At 42.5% G+C, this 20,566-nt stretch overlaps 1 protein-coding gene across 8 annotated transcripts in view; it reads right to left on the bottom strand.

The window, feature by feature from the left end:
* Positions 1 to 20,566, bottom strand: part of LOC148673783 (ras-specific guanine nucleotide-releasing factor 2) — a 106,974-nt gene that overhangs the window by 10,129 nt on the left and 76,279 nt on the right. For 5 of the 8 annotated variants that reach the window (XM_088630613.1, XM_088630609.1, XM_088630610.1 and 2 more), the window contains 7 exons: positions 17,134 to 17,259; positions 15,408 to 15,497; positions 14,978 to 15,084; positions 6,499 to 6,611; positions 5,033 to 5,093; positions 4,418 to 4,447; positions 416 to 519 (listed from right to left, as the gene is read on the bottom strand). In XM_088630613.1, the coding sequence (XP_088486739.1) occupies positions 416 to 519; positions 4,418 to 4,447; positions 5,033 to 5,093; positions 6,499 to 6,611; positions 14,978 to 15,084; positions 15,408 to 15,497; positions 17,134 to 17,259 (631 nt within the window). The remainder of the gene's footprint in view (positions 1 to 415; positions 520 to 4,417; positions 4,448 to 5,032; positions 5,094 to 6,498; positions 6,612 to 14,977; positions 15,085 to 15,407; positions 15,498 to 17,133; positions 17,260 to 20,566) is intronic. The other 3 variants (XM_088630611.1, XM_088630612.1, XM_088630615.1) reach the window with 1 other exon arrangement.

Here is a 20,566-nt window from a genome sequence, read left to right as displayed (position 1 = left end):
ACATGAGCATTCATACTAATACTGTAGAATGTAGATTTGGTGACGCTCTGATGATACAGGTGACCTCTGATGTCTAATTATCATTAATAGATGAGTTAATGCAGTCCCAATTTCTCTGACCGGTTCTTAAATATTGGGAACAAAATAGATTCATTGATTGTATCGAAAAATTTTACAATGTTCAAAATAAGCACAAAATCGCGAACTTTCGTTCGTTCTGAATCACAGAACATGGCGCTGCGCACACCTGTAAAATTCTGTCTATGTTGTGCTGTAAATTGGAAGTTTTAGAGGTTACCATGTACATTTTACTTCTATTGTGGTTTGAAATGCACTCATCAATGCCAGTTCTTTCTAATGCCGAAATATAAAACTAGTGTCGCAGTTCCCCCTTAAGCAAAGTTGGTGGACTCACTCGTAGGGAATGCTCCTGAATACGATGTGGTCCAGCAGAGTGATCTGCTCAGCAAGCTCCATGGCTGACAGGGTCTCGAAACATTCGGCCTTCGGGCACTCCGCCTGTGAAAGGACAGACACGCTGGTGTTGGCCAACCCAAACCCTGCTTCCGCTGCTGTATCACAGCACACTTTACAAGCAAGACTAAACTGACTGGTCTGGTCCATCACTTTGGGGTAAGCTGTCCAGAAACATTTCAGGAGCTTTTTAGAGGATGGCTGAAGCGCAGGTGTAAGAAAGTCTCCTTCATACAGGAATGCACTCAAATTAAAATCCAGACATGGTTATTGCAGAACCCTGAATTGAGGATGGATGGATTTGGTTTTGAGATTCTGTAGGGCCGATACCCACCTTCGCCAATTTTTGCTAAACCACAAACCTCAGATTCCTTGTTTTCAAGCACACATTTTTTGTGTGTCCGAGGGTGGGTTTCAAACAGCTGCTGAGCTGGGAAGATTTCTAAAGGGTTTAGGGGGCTTCGACTTCTGTCCTCATTATGAAACTACTTGTAGATGCCGATGCTGGTCTGATTGATATAGTCCTGTCTGCATTCCCATCGACTGGCAATGGAAAACATTTATTTTTGCAACAGCTTCCACGGTGCAAGGTAGTGAAAATAAACTGACCTGCAGGGCCTGAATACACCTTTTGAAATATCAGAGCAGGACTGTTTGCCTTTTGTGCTACAGTCCTATAGAAATTCCCCGAACACATGCTCCACCACCACTGTGAAAGACCAGCATGCTAGCTAAAAAGGAAGAAGCAGAGATCAACTACACACTGAAAGTAAAAAAGATAGCAGAAAAAAACACAACATTGGAGCTGAGGAGCCTCTTCAGAGTGTCTAATTCTGTAGATCCATTTTTATTAAGGTTGACCTGACACACCTGAAGAAAGCTACACAACCAAAATGTTATTTTCTTGGCTTTTTAAAAAACTTTTCAACGCGGCATTTACTTCAGCTTGTTCCTACTGAGCTAATTCCACTGAATTAATACAACACAGATCATACAATTGTGCTTGCCTTAGCAGATTATACATAAAACAACTTCAAAGTAATATTAGCACACTGCACTGGACAATTGGCATCTCCTGTCGCATGCGGCGCTATCTGTGACTTGTGGCTATCACTCTGTATTAATATATCTGTAGTAGAAGCTCATCAGAAAACAGCCATTCTAGTCCCCAAAGTTCAGGTTACAGCTAATTCATTCAGCAGTAATTGGGGCACAAAATTGCAAAATACATTCATTTAAATGATAGAGATTTCCACAATGGTAATATAATACCTTCCTTAAAAGATGTCTGTGGATGAATGTCAATTTTTCAGCATTTTTCTGGTTTCTGTTTTAAGATGGAGTAAAGTCATGTACTTTGACAATGGGCCTGCAGAGGGCGCACAAAGACCAGGAGCAGCACCTGCTACAGAGCTGAGTTCACATCATAGGCTTCTTTCCACCGGTTTGGGTGAGAGGCAGAATGAGATACAGCAGGAATCATGAATGTGCAAGACTTTTGCAGAGCTAAACAGATATTTGTAAAAAAAAATAGAAATCTCTCTTAAATGCTGAAAATTGCATAACCTTTACAAAAATTGAGCAATGCTTTAGCAATCTAAGTCTACTTAATCTGAATAGGTAGTGGCAAACAATGATTGGACCTAACATCTTGAATGCTCTATTCATGTTTATTTTTGGTCTTTTGCAAAGGTCATTGTATAAAGCTGGCAGACGCACAAGGGAATACCTTCCTCTGCATCCACCACGTTTATTTCTCTGACACTGATTATACCCTGTATTGTACCTCCAACCCCACAAGTCCAACAGCCACCCACCTCCTGACACGCCATGCCACTGGAGATCAGTAAGCCACACTAGGGAAAAGCTGTAATAACAGTATTTGGCACTGAGGAGCCACTGCCTTCTGTCTCTGTGTTAATGGCACTATCTTATTAGAAGTAAACCTCCAGTGTATCGACTCCCTCAAAGAAGCAAAGCCAATTTGTCTGAGGCACTCAGGCAAGGGAGGACAAGGATTAACTAACAGAGCCGTGCTTTGAAAATGTTACGTAAATATTCACAGCCAACATATAACTACACTGTGGACATTGATTTCACACGCATAAGAAATGGATTTTAATCACCAAACCTTCGAGATGGGTGACAACTTCTGTATACTGCTGAAGATAAACAGGCAGCGATCTCCTAGATTTACAGCTGTGCGATTGTCAGAATGGCACAGAATGACCAAGCACATGTGCTCAGGCACATTTAAAACCAAAAACATTAAACGTCCCTGGGCCTAGCGAGGAATTTCAGCCTGTGACCTTTTGTTCTTTCACTCATGAATATAGAAGAAGGAAAGAGGGGTTTCGGCCTCAGGTGCAGGATGATTTTCAAGTGGCCTTGCTCCACTTCCACAGGGATGTTCTTAGGCACTAGAGACTAAATATATACAGTAGCATGCTTTCTGAATGCACCTCATCAACCAGACTAGATCTGAAAGGAGCTATACGTAGAGAGGTCAGCTGAGAGGCCACATTGCTAGAGATTCAAAGTTATTGGGCAGATCTGACTGCAGAACCCAGAGGACCCAAAGGGTGCTGGAAATGTATCCTACAAATACAGTACTGCTATTACTGAGACGCTTACTGGAGGTGTGGTGTGTGTCTCCCACATCACACTATATTATAAATGATAATTTTTGGTGAATTGAAGAGGCCAATAACTCCAGAATAATTCCCCAGGATGCTGTGAAGAATGAGGTGCTGCATTTAGTCACCTGACCTCTTCCTACAAGACAATTGGTCGGGTGAGAATTTAAAAAGCAGGGCGCTGGGGAGGACAAATCTTCTGCAACCTAGGCTGCACCAGAGGGTGTGAGGGAAAGAAGCCACAAACTGACTGAGCAAGTGGAGCTGAGGAACTGTGAGTTTTGATATTCTGGAAGCATTTTGAAGAGTTTCAGAGAGTGGCTGTTGTGGAGAACTGTTATGCAGCTAAGCTTCCCAGTTTGCTAGTAAAGAACTGAAGAAGGCACCCAAGGAGACCGAAGAAGAGAGAGGTTTTTGTTTCTTTGTCAGATTTTAAGTTCCTATGCATAGTAAATGTGCCGTTTGTTTTACCATGGCCTGCTTATCATGGCCTGGGATGAACAGGCATTTATTAATTAATTCATTGTTTTTTTGCAAGGCTGCCTCTGATAGACAGGTCATTTCAACAGCCAAGCTTTTAAGCTTTTTAACTGGAATGAGAGATGTCTAAACTGCATCTTGCAAGCCCAGCAGCTGACTTCTGCCCCAATCCCCAGTGCCATACATGGAAATTCTGAACTGAACGTCTGGGGGGATGATGGCAAGCAAGCCTTTCTCCCCAGCTGTTCTGAATCATAACCATTCCCTGGGTCATTTCTCAATGCTGTATATACAGCACACAAATCGCTCTTCTCTCATTTTGCCTCGCGTATCCCTCCTCCACCCCGGCTACATCTTTACCCAGCTGTCCCCTGGTCACTCCTCACTGCATGGGGGTCCCGGTCTCCCTGTCCCGTGCCCCCCAGCCCAGCCAGTCAAGCCAAATCTCGCTTTACTTACAGTGCCTATAAAAAGTCTAGATTTGTTTTTTCACTTTGACATTAGAGTACCTTGTGTTGGTGAGTGGCAAAAGTTCTCAGTTAAATACATGGTTCCATGCTGTAACACAATAAAATGTGAAAACGTTGATGGGGGGGGGGGGGGAATACTTTTTATAGGCACTGTAAATGCTTAAGAAACTCTCTTAAACGCATCTCATTCTTGGGCTTCAATTATTCCTCAAGATTGTGGCAATATCCTCGTGAGCTCCAGTTCCATAGGGATGAGAGGGAGGATGGCAGAACTAACACGTACTGTACAGGTCAAACAGCTACAGCTCCAAACGACTGTGGCTTCTCTCTCGGGGCAGAGAGAGGAGCGGTGCTTACCATGATGAAGTACAGGAAGGGGCAGCTTTTCTGATCCACAGTCGAAGGACAGATTGAATAAGTGTGTTATTTGTGAGAAACGGGAGGATTCTCTCCCCAGGAAAGGGGAGATAAAATGATTTCAAAAGAAATGTACACATGGGGGCAGGCATTATGCAAACACATGAGTGAAAGTTTGACAGGATTTATTTATTTGAAAAATAAGTTTCATAACCGTGTAAATGGTTACATGGCGAAATGGGAATCCTGCCTGAGTCTTTGGCCGATGGGGAGCAGCTTGCTTAGTAATTGCTTCTGACATGTTTTGAAATCGGGACACTGCAGAATTTGCACCAGCACACTTCTTTGTCAGTGAGGTTGCCAAAAGAGACTTTGATGCAGTCACAGTGTCGTAAGTTTGCATGAATTTAGAACTGGCTGTTTTTCCAAGTACTGTTCATCAACCCTTTTAACTTCAGCACAATCAACATAAAAAAGTTACAGCGGATTTATAGCTAAACCGCTATTGAAAACACATGCCTAGCTGGCCCACCGTGCACAGATATCAGATGACATGGCCATGGGCTCCTGACTGTTCATTACTGGGGTCAGGGCTCCCAGAATAACGTCACTCACCATTTGAAGGATGTCTTCTATCCTTAGCTGGGCATCCTCTTGGTCATCTTGAGAAAGGGCACTGGCAATAGCAATGGTTAAAACATTATCCATATCCCCTTTTTGCAGATATCTAGGGTGGGATACTGAATTGACCCTCCACGAAATCTTTACTCATCACAGTAGAGTCGCGACTATCCGACCTTCGCTTTTCCGACGTTCGGTTTCATCCGACACAGCCAGTCACCACAGTGTATGGCATGTACGGTACTTTGCCCAATCCGATGCTGCTCTGCCTCTCCGTGTGTCACGTGCTTCGCTTGCTGATTTCGCGCTCGTGATGCTGATTATTTTTCCTATTGTATTTCCGAAGTCATGTTACCAAGACGCTGGCGAGACCCTTCCGCAGGGAAGAGAAGCACGTCTGGGAGACAGATCCCAACCACCCCCTCTTTTAAATAATAACTAACAATAGCTCTGTACTCTGTTAGTTTTAGTATTACAGTAGTACAGTATTACATTTAGTATTAATAAACCAGATTTCATACTTATACTGCACTTCCATTAATCTATGATTTGTCTCCTCAGTTTTCCGCATTATCCGACATTTTCAATTATCCGACATACTGTCGGTCCTGTTTAGGCCAGATAATTGCGACTCTACTGTATTTTAATTTGTATTTAATTAATAATTTAATAATGATTATTATCACTATCGGCAGACCATGCCAATCTCTGAACTGGCTTCATCACTCTGATGAACTGAGAGCTGGTGTGTGGTGAGCGTTCTGGCGCACTATGGCTGCCGTCACATCATCCAGGTGGGGCTGCACACTGGTGGTGGTGGAGGGGATCCCCATTACCTGTAAAGCGCTTTGAGTGGAGTGTCCAGAAAAGCACAATGTATTATTGTCTCTTTGATGATCTGCTGTGTGAGTCAATTTGGGATGACATGCAAATTAAAGCAATTATTCCTTATTCCTAAACTTTATATGCTAACTTGTGGTTTTCTGCATGGCAGTTTTAGACTTTATAGATCAGTCGTGATGTAGATGTCTGCACGTTAGTCCAATAGGTTTATAAGTATGCACTTGTCTCTCTGCATTTTTAACCGTTTAGAATCTAGATTTGTTTCCAGCACTGGTTTTGGCATTGACCGGAAGTTCAGATGTTACTAAGTATAGGATAATCACATGATAAGTTGCCATAAATCCCACAAAATCGAGGTAATATACAGTATGCCTATGTTGCTTTATAAATAGGTGATGAAATGCTTTGATCACACACAAAAAAACACACACAATGCTGTACATGTCATGTAGTGCATTCCTTTGTCACATACTTACAGTAGGTAGTTCAGTAAGTCACATGTACTGTAAGTAGTAAAGTAAGTCAAACATCCTGTAGGCAATATAGTATAGGTCACATGTAGACAGTAAGTGTACAGTAGGTAGTACTGTATAGTGTCGGCAATACAGAATATATACCTTAGTATGTTAGCTGTTGCTTTCCTTTCTTGAGGCAAGAGATCAGGGTCACGAAGTACTTCTTCCAGCAAGCAGATCACTCCCATTTTCAACTCCCCATTCATCTCGAAATCCTGCAGAAATGTCGCTGTCATTATGAAATCATTGACATTTAACTGTAACATACTGGAGCTAGACCTGTTTTTCACTCGTCTTGAATTCAAAGAAGGGCTGTTGGGCTGCAACACCTTTTGTTTCTACATTTCACTGTGGTCAGTAAAAATACAGAAACAAAACGAATGAAAGTGTTTCCTAAAAACAGATGAGTAAAAACACATTAATATTATCTTCAACAATACTAACATTCTGACAAAGTATAAATATAACCACGAGTGAATGAGTGAAATAAAAAAAAACATCTGATGCAATATATACTGTAGAAACTGTGAAAAAAGAAAGATGCAGTAAATCGCCTATTCAGATTTAGTGAAAAGGTCTCCAAACACAATCTGAAACCAAGATATGCCTTTACCAGCAAACCAAATAAATCATAGCTATGAAATGACATTATTACCTCCATACTGTATACAGAACATCTGGCCTGACACATGAACACAAAATGCGTATACAGTATACTGTGTATTTTCTATTATTTGTATTTTTCAGCTACACTGGCCGTTGTCTAAAACGTACTTGAGGAAAGAGACCACCAAGGAAATCCTGAAGTACAGAATGCGTGTTTCCTTGAAGAGGATAAGCTATTAGCGGCTCTCTCAGAACACATCTTTGTCTCCTGCCAACTGTGAGCACACTCGCAAATCTTGAGAATCTGCTTGCAGGCTTCGGTGAGCAAACGCTCATTTAAAAAAAAACTCCACACAGCTCCCGTGAGGAGCTGCATCAGTGTGCAGGCTTTGAAGGAGCAAGCAGAGGTTAATTCCCTGCTGAGAAGCAGGAGGGAAAGGTAAGACACATTTCTTGAGCTGTTCAGCCTTCTTCAGGTGAGAGAGACTCAAGGAGAATAAAGTAACTGCTCTCTTTTCTTTTTCACCATGGAGTTAATCTCTATTTATTCTTTTAAAGTCCCTATGTTACTTCTGGCTGTGCCAAATCTGAAGTCTTCATATGCCATATGAGAAAGTCACATCTTCGCTAGAGCTGAATGCTGAATGACAGACAACAATTATGAGGTGCCTAACCATGTCGGCTTAGAAATGCCGGGAAAAGAAAGTAAATTACTTAGAGAGTATTTTGACTGATCATCATGGATGATGCTACGGAGAACGAACAGCATTACCAGTAGAAGGTTCATGAGTTAAATGAGAAAAAAAAACAACAGCTGTAGCTGTACATTAAGATCAGACTCTTGTTTAACCACAGCTTCTTTGACAGTTTTAAATGCTTGTATTTGGTTTCTGGCATTTAAATGTTAAAGAGTAAGACAATATGCCGTATGCAGCAAATTGCACGAGGCCAACAATAAGGCCAATAATCAGGTCTGGGCCATGCGTGATGACTAGTCAGAAGGTCACTGCAGCAGTGACAAAACTGGCAGCTAAAATAAACTGAGAAGGAACTAAAGGACACAGCTTATCTGAATAGGTTAAAACAATGCGCTCAGTGAAAGCTACCCTTAGACAGTCCTCCTGCCTGCTGCTCGGATTCATAGGAAGCCTGTGATATGAAGACACATGAAAGTGGCAGTGATTCGGCACCAGACTGAGTCGGCTCTGTGCAGCGTATCAGTATTGTTACAGCTTTCTTATGGCCCATTACAAAGATGATGCAATATTTTTCTAAACAGCTAAATATATACAGTAATGAAGAGTATAACCGATTTATTTTATTTCACATTCACAGTAGAAACTTTATTTTATTCAGGAGTTACAGTATATGGTATGTCCTTTTTCCATTGTGGTTGGATGGAAAGGTAATCATATTTTGAAACACAATTCACTGCAAATCCTGATCTTAACACTTACCTAGCGAAACTAACATTTCAGATTTACATATCTGTACCTTACAAACATTTTTTGCATACGGATTGTTAATTGGAAGGTAGCAGCCATGTCAAAAATGTGGATTGTGATGATTGACGCAGTATGGTGACCAGGGGCACAGCAGTAGGAGGCGCCACATTTAGGATGAGCCAAAGTCCTAGCTACAGTACTTATGACAGTGCCATACTTGTAACAGTGTGGTTGTTAATCCCACCATTAGGGCTAAAAACCACCTTGACTTTGCACAGCCTGGGTCAACTAAAATTCCCCCTTGAAGCAATTTCTCACTCCTCCACCCGATCTGCTATATTGTGGGTCTGTTGGTGCAGAATATGGGACAGTTCTTTGAGATACTGCATAAACCTGTATATAAATCCAATTTTATTTTTATTATTTTCCATAGCTGTGCCTCTTAACAAACCCTGCTGTTTGCAGAATATTCAGGAATTTCTTTTCAGAAAGACAACACTTCCATTAAAAAAAAGCATCTAACCAGTTTCTGCAGACATTGTTCAATACGTTTCATGAGCTTGTAAATTCCTTCATCCATTCATCATAAAAGTGTTCCTTATGTTGTCTGCACAGTATGTTCTCTGTGAGAAGCTGTTTTTTGCTGACACTCCAGTGGTTGCTCCCAGCTCAATTCAGAAACCTAATATCCTGCCTGTATACACAGCTAACAGGCTGCTCTCTTATGTGCTTATGTTTTTTGTCCTTATGTTCCCGATAACCTGGCTTCTTTTAAAAAATGACAGGGTCAGATCCTCAAATAAATTAACTGCTACCAAAGGAGTGGGAAGGGGCAAACAGCCTCCTCTCGCTTGTAAAATTTCTTATGTTCTTAAAAACGAAAACAGTCGCGCTGTCAATTGGCAGAAATGCTCCTCCTGTATATTCTCAAATCCAGCTTTATTGCAGATGTGAAGTGAATTTAATGGAGAGGAGAAATTGTATCAATTATCTGTCTGAGGCAGAATCCTCCAGCGACAGGCCTCAGCACACATCTGCATAAACAGCACCGTTTCCTTATAATTTCTATAAGTGAAAAAAGCATGCATTACCAATCTGTTCAGGAGGGTGAAATGTACTGTCGGTGGCGGCTAGCTCTGTTAAATGTAAATTCAGGTATACTTGCCTGCTCACCTAAGAAACTACTTTTCTTTCTTTTGTGCTAGCAACTGCTCTGCATCTCTTCGTGACATGTTCTTGCCTGGCTGCCATTCAAGAAATTGCATGTACTGTAGGGGGCTAGTCTATCTCGCATCCCCTCACTTGAGCAAGCGTGATGCAAGCTTGGGCCAGGTCACTACCCATCTGCCACAGGGGATCCCCAGCTACAAGTGCATGACTGTGCACCATCAAGGAGGGGATTCTAGAGTCAGACCAGGCTGCCCTGCATCCCCAGGAGCTTCACCTTCTGCTTGATTTCTGCATCACCTGAACATGCTCAGGCAGATTGCTTTTCTACCTCCTGCCTAGGTCTAGCATCTCCTGCAAAGAGAACTGCGTGGTTTTAATATGGGAGAAACTGAACATTCAGGTCATCAGTCTGCTTGTACACCAAAGAGAAAAGGCGCAGCGGTAGTCGCTAAGCTAATTTAGGGAAGCCAGTTTATAAAGGGCATGGTACCGTACGCACTGTATGACAGTAAATGAAGAAGGTCTGGCTGACTGAGTTTTAATCTTAAAACGCTTTCTTAACACTTCGTTAGTGAGCTGCTGCGTGTCGCGAGCTGCAAAGCTATGCAAGTTTAATTTACTGCCTCTGAAGTAAGGATAAGTGGGATACAGGCAAGTCAAAGCAAAGCTTTAATAGGACAGTGGATCAATAGAGCAAACATCATTGGCATTGTCAGCTCGTCATTTTTTATTAACAGAAGTGTGGCCTACATAGAGCAAAGGCTGCTGTTTCAAAGCTTTTTTCCTGTTTTAATTATTCATCCCCGATTTTCCTCATTTGCAGCGATTACGAAACATTCTAGATCTTGATGCTTCTTGGAGGCACGCCACCTTGCTTGGCAATAGGCGCGCTACTCTGCCTCTGTAGGCAGAACACTGCATCCTCAGCATGTGCAAAGGTTAAGGGCACCTTATGACATTTGCAAGGTACAGGTCTGAAGGGAACGCTGGGTCTCTAACAAACTAAGGGTGACAACGGCGAAGCTGTGTAACAGGGCACGCATGACAGACTTTGTCAGATGTGGAGAGGAATCTGTGTCTCAGTGTCACAGGTTACTTCTGTTCCCTGAACTGATGCCTTTGAAGACTGGAACAGAGAACAAGCAGGCCAAAACACATAGGACGGAGTGGAGTGTATTCCTTGCAGAGCTCTCTACCATTCCAATTACTGGCCACTTTTAGATTTCTGGGTTTCAGGGAAATAAATGTGTATTGTTTTTAGTTGTTAGTTTAGTGGCTGCAGATTTCAGATCCTTATCTATTCGGTATTAGGATCATTACTTAAATTCTAATTAAATAGAGTTAAAACTGGTTTTGATTTGATTTAACAGTTGGGATATGCCTATAAAGATGATAAATACCCAAGAGGAATTATGGATTTTTGTACTCCCAGAAATAAGGAAATAACATGTGACCACCATGAAAACATATGAACACAAGGCTTACAAACAAGAAGGGCCCATTTTGTAGCTACTACAGTAAACAGCTGATCTCATTCCCATTCAGCCTTTTCTTGAAAGAAATCAGGTTCCACTGGCAGCTTGTTCCATACTCCAACCATCCACTGTGTAAAAAAACACACCATCTCTATCACAAACCATTCAAATCACAAATGGATATGGGATTGGACAGAGCCAGCTCTGTTGGTTTGCAGAGTCAGCTAACAGTCTTGCTTAAATCCTAGCAATAAGTGCTGCCTGCCGAGAACCTTCTCATTTAGGTGTGCTTCCTTTGAGTCAACACGGGTCTCTAGGCAGCTTTTCTCTGCCCTGCTGAATTATTCAGTCCAGCCTGTCATGATCTCCTTTAAAACAGCAAGACTGCATATTTTGTCACCCTGCTCTCTTTACAGAACAAAGCATCATTGGTGAAAAGAAACGTGAGTTGGGAGGGTACAGTGCAAAGAAAAATTGTGTGAACCCCCAGTATAATTCTGGAATTTGCAATGCCTTACAATGATATGCTTGATTAATAAGAACCGGCCTTCTCTCAAATAAACAAAAGGATTTAGATTCACATAGTCAATGTTTTTTTTTAGATGAAGTGGGGTATGAATCACACAAAATGTATAATGAAGAATTAGTTCTATTAGAATAGTGTGCAGTGTAATGAAATTAGTGAATAAAAATAAGTATAGTTTATTTACAGTACAGTGGTTAAGGGGGTAATTAGAATCAGGTGATTAAATAATTGGATTACATGTAAACAAGAGCTGAGTTTGGGCCGCCCTGTCCTATATGCTGTACTTTGTGAGTTTGATCTTCACCATACAGGTTAGTGGAAACATGAAATGCCACAATCAAAAGAGATTTCAGAGGATCTCAGGAAACAGAAGTTCATCAGTCTGGAAAGAGACACAAAACCATTTTCAAACATCTGGGGCTCCATCCATTCACGATCAGACTGATCCAGTCTACAAATGGAAAATATTCAGGAGCACAGTGACTCTACCCGGGATCAGTCATGCAGCCAAGATCAAATCAGAGAATCATCCAGGAAGTCTCAACGAGCTCCAGGGTAACATCTAACATTATGTAGGCCTCTCTCACGTTTATGCTTCAACCACCATGAAACGATTTTCATGAGAGGACTGCCAGGAAGAAATCATTGTTCTCTAAAAAAAACATTGCAAACCATCTCCAGTTACCCAAAGAAAACCTGGATAATCCCCAGGACTGCTGGAAGAATGATATTTTGGCACATGTAAAAAGTTTGGACTGCTTTCTTGTTTGAGGACCTAGATGGTTTGCCATCATTGAATTCAACCATGAAGTCAGTGCTGTATCAGCATGTTCTGGAGGAGAACGTCAGGCTTTCCAATCATCAGCTGAAGCTGAGCAGAAAATGGGTCATGTAGCAAGATGATGATCCTACACAAATGCACAGCATTCAAGCTAAAGCATTTTAGATTGGCCCAATCAAAGTCTGGACCTAAACACTACGGAAATATTATGGTGGGACATGAGGTGTGGAGTTCTTGCAAGGAATCCTTCAAATGTCATCAACTTTAAATGGTTCTGAAAGGAAAAATGGGCCAAAATTCAAAAGTGGATGCGAGAGGCTGAAAAACAGTTACAGGAAGTATCCAGTTGAAGTCCTTTATGCTCAAGGAGGTGTTTAGATTCAGTTCCTGAATCTAAGGTTTTACAAACGTATTCACACAAGGATATTTACTGTCAGGTCATGTTGTTAATCAGATAACCCAAATGTATCTTATATCTATATGTGTTATACAGTATACAGTAGTAGTTTCATCAGGCTATCCTCATCTTTTTTATTAAGATTTTTTCTGAATATCTAAAAATGTTTAGGTCTAAAATATACCAGAATACAGACCAACCTTGAGGGTTCACAATCTTTATCTTGGCACAGTATGTCCCGATGTACAGTATGGGGCTCCAAATTTAGCTTGGGAACCAGAGTTTTCTGCACAATGGCACTACTGATGCTTCATATCAGATCAACCTTTTACTGCACGGAACTTCACAGACAACAAAGAAATGTCACCTTGGAGCATTTCCTTCCATTTAATACCATGCTTGTGATTTTATCACAATTACCCATTGACCTTTAAAAAAACTGGAATATAGGAGGGTCCATGCAGGAATGTAGCCAGCAAAAGTTCCCCTTGGCTCTTTCATGCCCTTTATTTTTAACTCCTAAGTTCATTTCCAGCACAATACGCCAGATGAACTTAGCTGACCTTCCTGTTTCGGTGAAATTACTGTCAGAACTCTGAGAGAAGACAAGCAATCCTGAGATACATAAAAAACAAAGGAGAAAATCTTTCCAACTGCATGGAGGACTGACCATACCACAGTTCCTTTTCTTCACAGACAACCGAGGGACAAAAGATAAGAACTGTGCTGAAACCCTCTGCCACCACAGTATCCAAATGTGGTTTTTTTGTACTGTAACTTTAGATTTGTTGTCAGAACCTGACTGTGAAATTTGTTCCCATTCTTCAATGTATAAATCCAGCTGTACATTCATATCGGGGGAGTGGAGATTCTGGCAGCTGAAACTTTTCTTCACATTTTTTGATCCACCCAAAACATTTGAGCGGGAATCAGATATTGCGCTGGTGAGCACAGGGTTTTAGTGTTTTTCTGCTTTCACTGGTAAGCTGTGTGCTTCAGCTCATGTTAATTGCAAATTACAGCTTATACAGTAAGCAAATAGCAATATTGTGCTATTATTGTAATGCTATGATGCAATGTACAATGAACATACAATTACTAGGTATCATTTCATTCAGCACTGCAGACATCTTGGCATATGAAATCCTCCCTTCCCTGGAATTGTAAAATATACCCACAGCCTTTGGAAACCAAGCAGGTATGACAAAACCTCTATTCATTGCAGGCCTCTAGTTTTTACATCCCTGCTTAGAAACCATGTCAGAGATTGATTTGTCAGGTTACAGGAGTCTGCTAAAGAAATCTGCAGCTTTATCTGTGTATGATGTGTATGACGTTAGCACTTTGACTTAGTCCAAGAATGCTCTAATTGTTCAGGCATGTTCGAATCAATACAGCAGCACTCTGTATACCGACCTGTATCAGTATGGCCATACATTATACAACTGTCAGCATCAATACATCAGCACTCTATATACAGCAGAGCTCTATATTCTCATCTGTATCAATATTAGCTCTGCATACCACTTTAATGGCATACAGGATATGTACCATGGGCAATAATAATAATATTATTACACCAGCTATTAGTGGGGAGGAGAGCAGAGTGATGAAGCCAGTTTAGAGATGGTGATTATTAGGAGGCCATGATTGGTAAAGGCCAATGGAAACTCTTTTCGAGAAACGCCCTGGGATTTTTAATGACCACAAAGAGTCAAGACCTCGGTTTTACATCTCATCCACAGGACGGCGCCTTTTTACAGTTTAGTGTCCCCGTCACTATACTGGGACATAAAGACCCACATAGACCGCAGGGTGAGCACCCCCTGCTGGCCCCACTAAAACCTCTTCCAGCAGGAGCCTTAGTTTTTCCCAGGAGTCTCCCATCACACCTGCTGAGCTTCAGTGGCCTGCTGGCTGCGAATTGCAGGGTGTTTTGGCTGCTGACATGGGGGCAATCAAAACCCGAATCTGAACTGCCTCTCGGGTTCTTCCCAGTACCCAGCTTGCAGAGCCCCCAAAGCAGTAGAAGAGCACACTACGAAGAAGGGGCTGGTTCCACCCTACAGATAGTGTGAGGTCCTGAGCAGAGATGCCCCTGACATGGTCCGATCTTACATTACATGGCCTTTTAGACCCCAGAAGTGACAAAACCCTGCTAAGAAGACCGTGGTGCTTTACCTGTGAATGTTTGGACACCCAGTGCCGTAAAACATTGAGAACCCTATTAGTAGCAGCTCTGCGGATGATGAACTCTTTATCACACATCCTTTCGGAGTTGTTAAACCCTAGAAAAAAGAAAGAACATTGACATTGAAAGCACATACAGTACAGAGGGCCTCACCTGGACAGTGCTGACTGTGTACAGAGAACCTCACCCGTACAGTGCTGACTGTGTACAGAGCCTCACCTGGACAGCGCTGACCATGTACAGAGGGCCTCACCTGGGCAGTGTTGACCATGTACAGTGGGCCTCACCTGGACAGTGCTGACCATGTACAGAGACCCTCACCTGGACAGTGCTGACCGTGTACAGAGAGCCTCACCTGGACAGTGAGGACCATGTACAGAGGGCCTCACCTGGACAGCTGTGTTGTCTGCTGAAGCTCACCTGGAGGGCTGCTGTGTCCAGCTGCAGCTGTGGCAATGGCGAAAGCAGACGCAGGAGACACCGAACACCGTGTGTTCTCCGCCGACTGGACTGGAGAGGAAAAGCGCAATGACACGGTTACTAATTAAACATACAGTACACACAGTAGAACATAAGAAAGGTTGCAAACGGGAGTGAGCTGTGTGAACCGTCTAGCTTGTTTAGTTGCTAGTAGCTTGCTGATTCTAGGATCTCCTCCAGCCAACTCAAAGCCAAGGTTACTAAAGGTTCAGTAAAGTTGCGCTGGATTATTACTGTATCATAATTACATTATATTTAATTCTCAAACTTCACTTAAAAGACTCCCAAACAACTTCCATGGCCAGATTCAGTATCCTGCTTCACTTATTATCGAAGAGTAAAAAAAAAGTTTAAAAGATTAGAAAAATAACATACGGCACGATTTTTCAGTCAATTTTCTGAGTTTGCTAAGGCTCGTGTTTTATTTTTTTATTTGCAGTTACATTTTTTGGAGGCTGAAATTTCTCCTTCCTAAAGGGAAAGGGAACACAGCTGGCTCAGGAGTTTGGACCAGAAATTGATTGGGATAAAAAGTGGATTCATCCACCATGTTTTGATGAAATTAAAAAAAAATATTGTTTCACTTTCATTCCAAGATTTTACAGTTTTTTTTAATGTCATCCAATCATTTTATGAAGCTGACTTGGGCACAGTGAAAAGGGCGCAATAGTGTGCAGTAAAACCAATTTCATGATATTTAAATATAGTTTAGGTTTTTCTTCAATTTGCTAAACTTGCTAGCTGTGACCCCAATACCATTAGATTCAGAGCATTATGAAAAGTGAACGTGTTCTGGAACATTAACTGAAATTACTTTCTGTGCCTTAGGCTTTTTATGTTTATTCCTACTTAAAATACTTACAGTACCTTTAAAAGTCCCTGTGTCAACAAACTGATTAACAGCTAAATAAATTAACCTCTTTTCGGTCCCTACAGAAAAACAGATCTTGCTCCCTATTTTATTCTTCCACAGATTCATTATCGTGTATCAGCCAAGAGAAATTTAAAAGGATACTTGTTTAATTAAAGTATCTAATTAATCTTTCCGCCTATTAATCTCCAGTATCTTCCTCTGTGATAATTGCTAAATTTAACAAGGTGCGCCGTGAGACAGAACCTTTATTTTACCAGACAAACTGGGTGTACAGTAGTAATTATACCTATTTCACAGTGCAAGAGAAGAGAGGTTTTAATAATGCATGTGAACAAGGAAAAGTGACGAGGCTGTTTTATTATCATCAGATAACCATGGTTTAATTAAAAACAAACCCAGATTAACGATGCTAATTAAAAGCAGGTAGATCAGGACAGAAATAAGTGTTGAAAGGCCGAAACCTCTTTTCCTTACACAGGTTATGGCCACATGTACTTAACAACCATCTGTTCTATGCTGTATGAGCTAACAGCGAAGCCAAACAGGAGTACAGCCAAACACACACAGCGGAACACGCTGCTGCTGTTGCACAGCACAGAGCTCTCAGTGAGCACAACTAATCCCTGCCTCTCTAGTGCAAATATCGGAGAGTGATCCCATACTGGCTGCACCACACCTCCCATGTTCTGTTCCGGCGCTATTAATGTGCTCCTGCCGGTCCAAATCAAACAAGCCCCGCAGGGCCCCGAGAACGCAGGCGGTTCCGTGTCTCGATGTGGGCGTGTCTCTTACCTCCGGATTGGCGGTATCGCATGTGTCTGGGGGTGGAGGGGGAGCGGCAGGGGGAGATCTCTCCGGGCTCTGCCGCCGGGGGGCTCTCGGGGATGAACTTGTCCAGCGACGCCGATTCCAGCACGGCTGTCAAAGACACGAGGAGAATAAGAACCAAGAGCCCAGTGAATTCCAAGGTGCTTTGGAAATAGGAGGGGACCCACTTCACGCACTATGGGTCCGATTCTGCAGCAGCAGCTCCACCACACAGCAGAGGAGAGAGAAACTAATGAATGCATTGAATTAATTTAGGGACGTCAGACTGTACAAGCATAGAGTTTAATTAGCCAGGACACCACAGTTAACATCCCTGCTCTGGAACGTTGGTTTAGGAAATCATGCTCCATTTCACAGCGGAAACCAGGTTTTCCTTGGAGTGCTCCTCTCCCAGGACTGGCCAGATGAAGCTTGGCTCAGCTTCTGAGACCCAGTGAGATCGGGCCACAGGTGGTAACAAGGTAGTCTCACTGGGAGACGTGATCCTACTGGAAATGTGTTGATAAAACTGGAACTCTTTCTTTTAGAAGTCTGAAATGAGAAGCCTTTACTTATGCTTTATTTATTTGTGGGCGGCACGGTGACGCAGTGGTTAGCTGTTTATTTTTTTCCTGTATGAATTATTTTTTAAAAATGTTTGGGCCACTCCTTTACAGGCAATATATGCAGATATAAATGGCACATAATGCAGAATGGGTGGCACTGTGGCGCTCTGCAGCACTAGGGCTCTAGGTTCAGACCTGAGGTGCAGTCTGTGTGGAGTTTGTATGTTTTCCCTATGTTCATGTGGGATTCCTCCGAGTGCTCCGGTTTCCTCCCACGGTCCAAACAAATACGGGTAGGTTAACTGGCTCCGGGGAAAACTGGCCCTGTGTTTGAGCATGTGTTTGTGCGTGCACAATGATACGACTCCTATCACTACGTACTGGCGTCCTGTCCAGGGTGTACCCTGCCTTGCGTCTGTTGCTTGCTGTGATAGGATCTGGCTCCCTGTGACCCTGAATTGGGAGAAGCTAAGCTGTTGGAAAATGAATGGATGGATGTACAGTATCTGGTTTCAGCAACTATTAGTGCTGGTCTCTGCTGATCTTGATTATATGGTATCTGTGCTTTTGTGAATGCTCAGCAATGAAGCTCATCGTGACAAATTAGTGCTGTTTCAGTCCAGCCACACCAGAGCACAGGGATAATTAGTGGACAAGTAGAGAATAACAATCCATTTCAGGCCCGTTCTCTGCCACACAGCTACGAATTCACAGAAGACTTCATTGTTTCATTTAATGAGAGTCTGATTGCAACTCAAACAGAGCACAGCTCCAAGTGACACAACATTGCAACATATTTCATTACAAGGCATACTTGTTTTCTCATTTCCATGTTTAATGATGTCTGCTGAAGATTAAATTACAAGGCCCACTAGGGGGTGGATAGGAAACAGTTTGTACTTTTCTCAGGAGCCATCATTTATCAGTACCATTTTTTTGGGCCATCAGATAGACTGAAGCTTAACTTTGTTCCTTCTTCTGCAAGAACAGCTCTTAAAGTGCACTTTGAACCTGTGCTTGCCTCGATTTTTCTCATGTCTATCCAATTCAGCATCTTTCTGTTGGACTCTGCTCAGAATTTTATGCCCACTGGTGTAAAATATTGGAAACAACAGAGGTGAATTTAATTCTTGTCTACAAACAGCAAAACATTACAGGTTGATTATTACTGAGTGTTCTTGGATTAAACCATTAAGTTCACACTGGTCAATGCCATCTGTAACTGCTCCAATAATGCTGTGTGGCTGATCTCCCTTTACACTATCACATGTGGACTGTGGCATAGCTGGCAGTAATAGGGAAAGGGTGTTTCCTGGGAACTAAACTGAGTGACAGCCCAGTGAGAGCTTTCCACATTTAATCAACCCTCATTTTACTCAGTAAGCTCTGGAGAAGACTTGAAATAAGACAAGCATATAAAAGCCTTTTACCCTAACTGTATGTCAGCATTAAGTCTTGCTCTAAAAACACTAGGATTATTTTCCTGGTTAGCTTCCTGCTTTTTGGTTTGCGTTGCCTCCAACTTTAATGGATGCTCTCTCTGTGTGATCCTCTGTAATACGAGTGGATCATTGTCGCTTCTTTGTACACAACTAACTTGGTGGATACAGTTATAAAGTGGATACAGTTATATACAAAGAGTAATCTGTGCTTGATGCATACATGCACAAGCTTTTTGAAGGGGTCATCGTCAACATAAATGTATTAAACACATCGGAAACCAAGAAATCTTAAAAGAAAGCCCACAAACAACAGGAGACCATCTACAGTAGCTTGTGTGAAAGCACCATCCAGGCCTTTTCTAAAGGATTCAAGGGCATCACCGTCAACAACAGGACTGTGCACTTTGTTCCAGACGCCTGCTGTAAAAGCTGAAACACTGTATCTGTACATGCACGTCCTGAGGCAGGTTCGGTCAGGTGATCGGGAAATTTCGGTTAGGAGCCTGAGCCCTTTGTGAGGGACTGTGTAGCAATGTTGAGTGGCGCAATTAGCAGGTGGGTCAGAGGAGCCCGTCAGTAGTTCCTCATTCTCCCCCTGAGGGTCTGGAGTCACCACAACTGAGAAGCCAGCAGACATCATGGCTGAGGTCCAAACTGACTGGGATTTTTGCATATCAGTATTTCTGAAGCCTTTTTAGAGTGTGTTAACCAGAACTATACACAATGATTAAAGTCAGCTCTGGCTACTTCCTTTCTTTGATCTGAATTCTACAAAACTTAGAACCCTGCTATTGTGACATTGTTCTACTGAGAGAAATGGGCAATAATAATAACTCCTTACACTCATATAGCTCTTTTCTGGACGCTTCACTCAAAGCACTTTACAGGTAATGGGGTCTCCCCTCCACCACCACCAGTGTGCAGCCCCACCTGGATGATGCGACGGCAGCCATAGTGCGCCAGAACGCTCCCCACACACCAGCTCTCAGTGGGGAGGAGAGCAGAGGGATGAAGCCAGTTCATAGATGGGGATTATTAGGAGGCCATGATTGGAAAGGGGCAATGGGAAATTTGGCACGCCAGGGTTACACCCCTACTCTTTTCTAGAAACGCCCTGGGATTTTGAATCACCACAGAGAGTCAGGACCTCGGTTTTATGTCTCGTCTGAAGGATGGCGTCTTTTTACAGTATAGTGTCCCCATCGCTATACTGGGGCATCACCATACTGGGGCATTAGCACCGCCTGCTGGCCCCACTAACACCTCTTCCAGCAGCAACCTTAGTTTTTCCCAGGAGGTCTCCCATCCAGGTACTGACCAGCCTCACACCTGCTGAGCTTCAGGGGGTACAGCACTCTATCCCAGAGTCCCAAGGGTTGAGGGGGTACAGCACTCTATCCCAGAGTCCCG

Source organism: Lepisosteus platostomus, chromosome 4 (genome assembly GCF_059453375.1).
Source record: "Lepisosteus platostomus isolate fLepPlt1 chromosome 4, fLepPlt1.hap1, whole genome shotgun sequence".
NCBI classification, from domain to species: Eukaryota; Metazoa; Chordata; class Actinopteri; order Semionotiformes; family Lepisosteidae; genus Lepisosteus; species Lepisosteus platostomus.
Note: the sequence above shows the minus strand (reverse complement) of the source record. Positions and strands in the feature narration are given on the sequence as shown.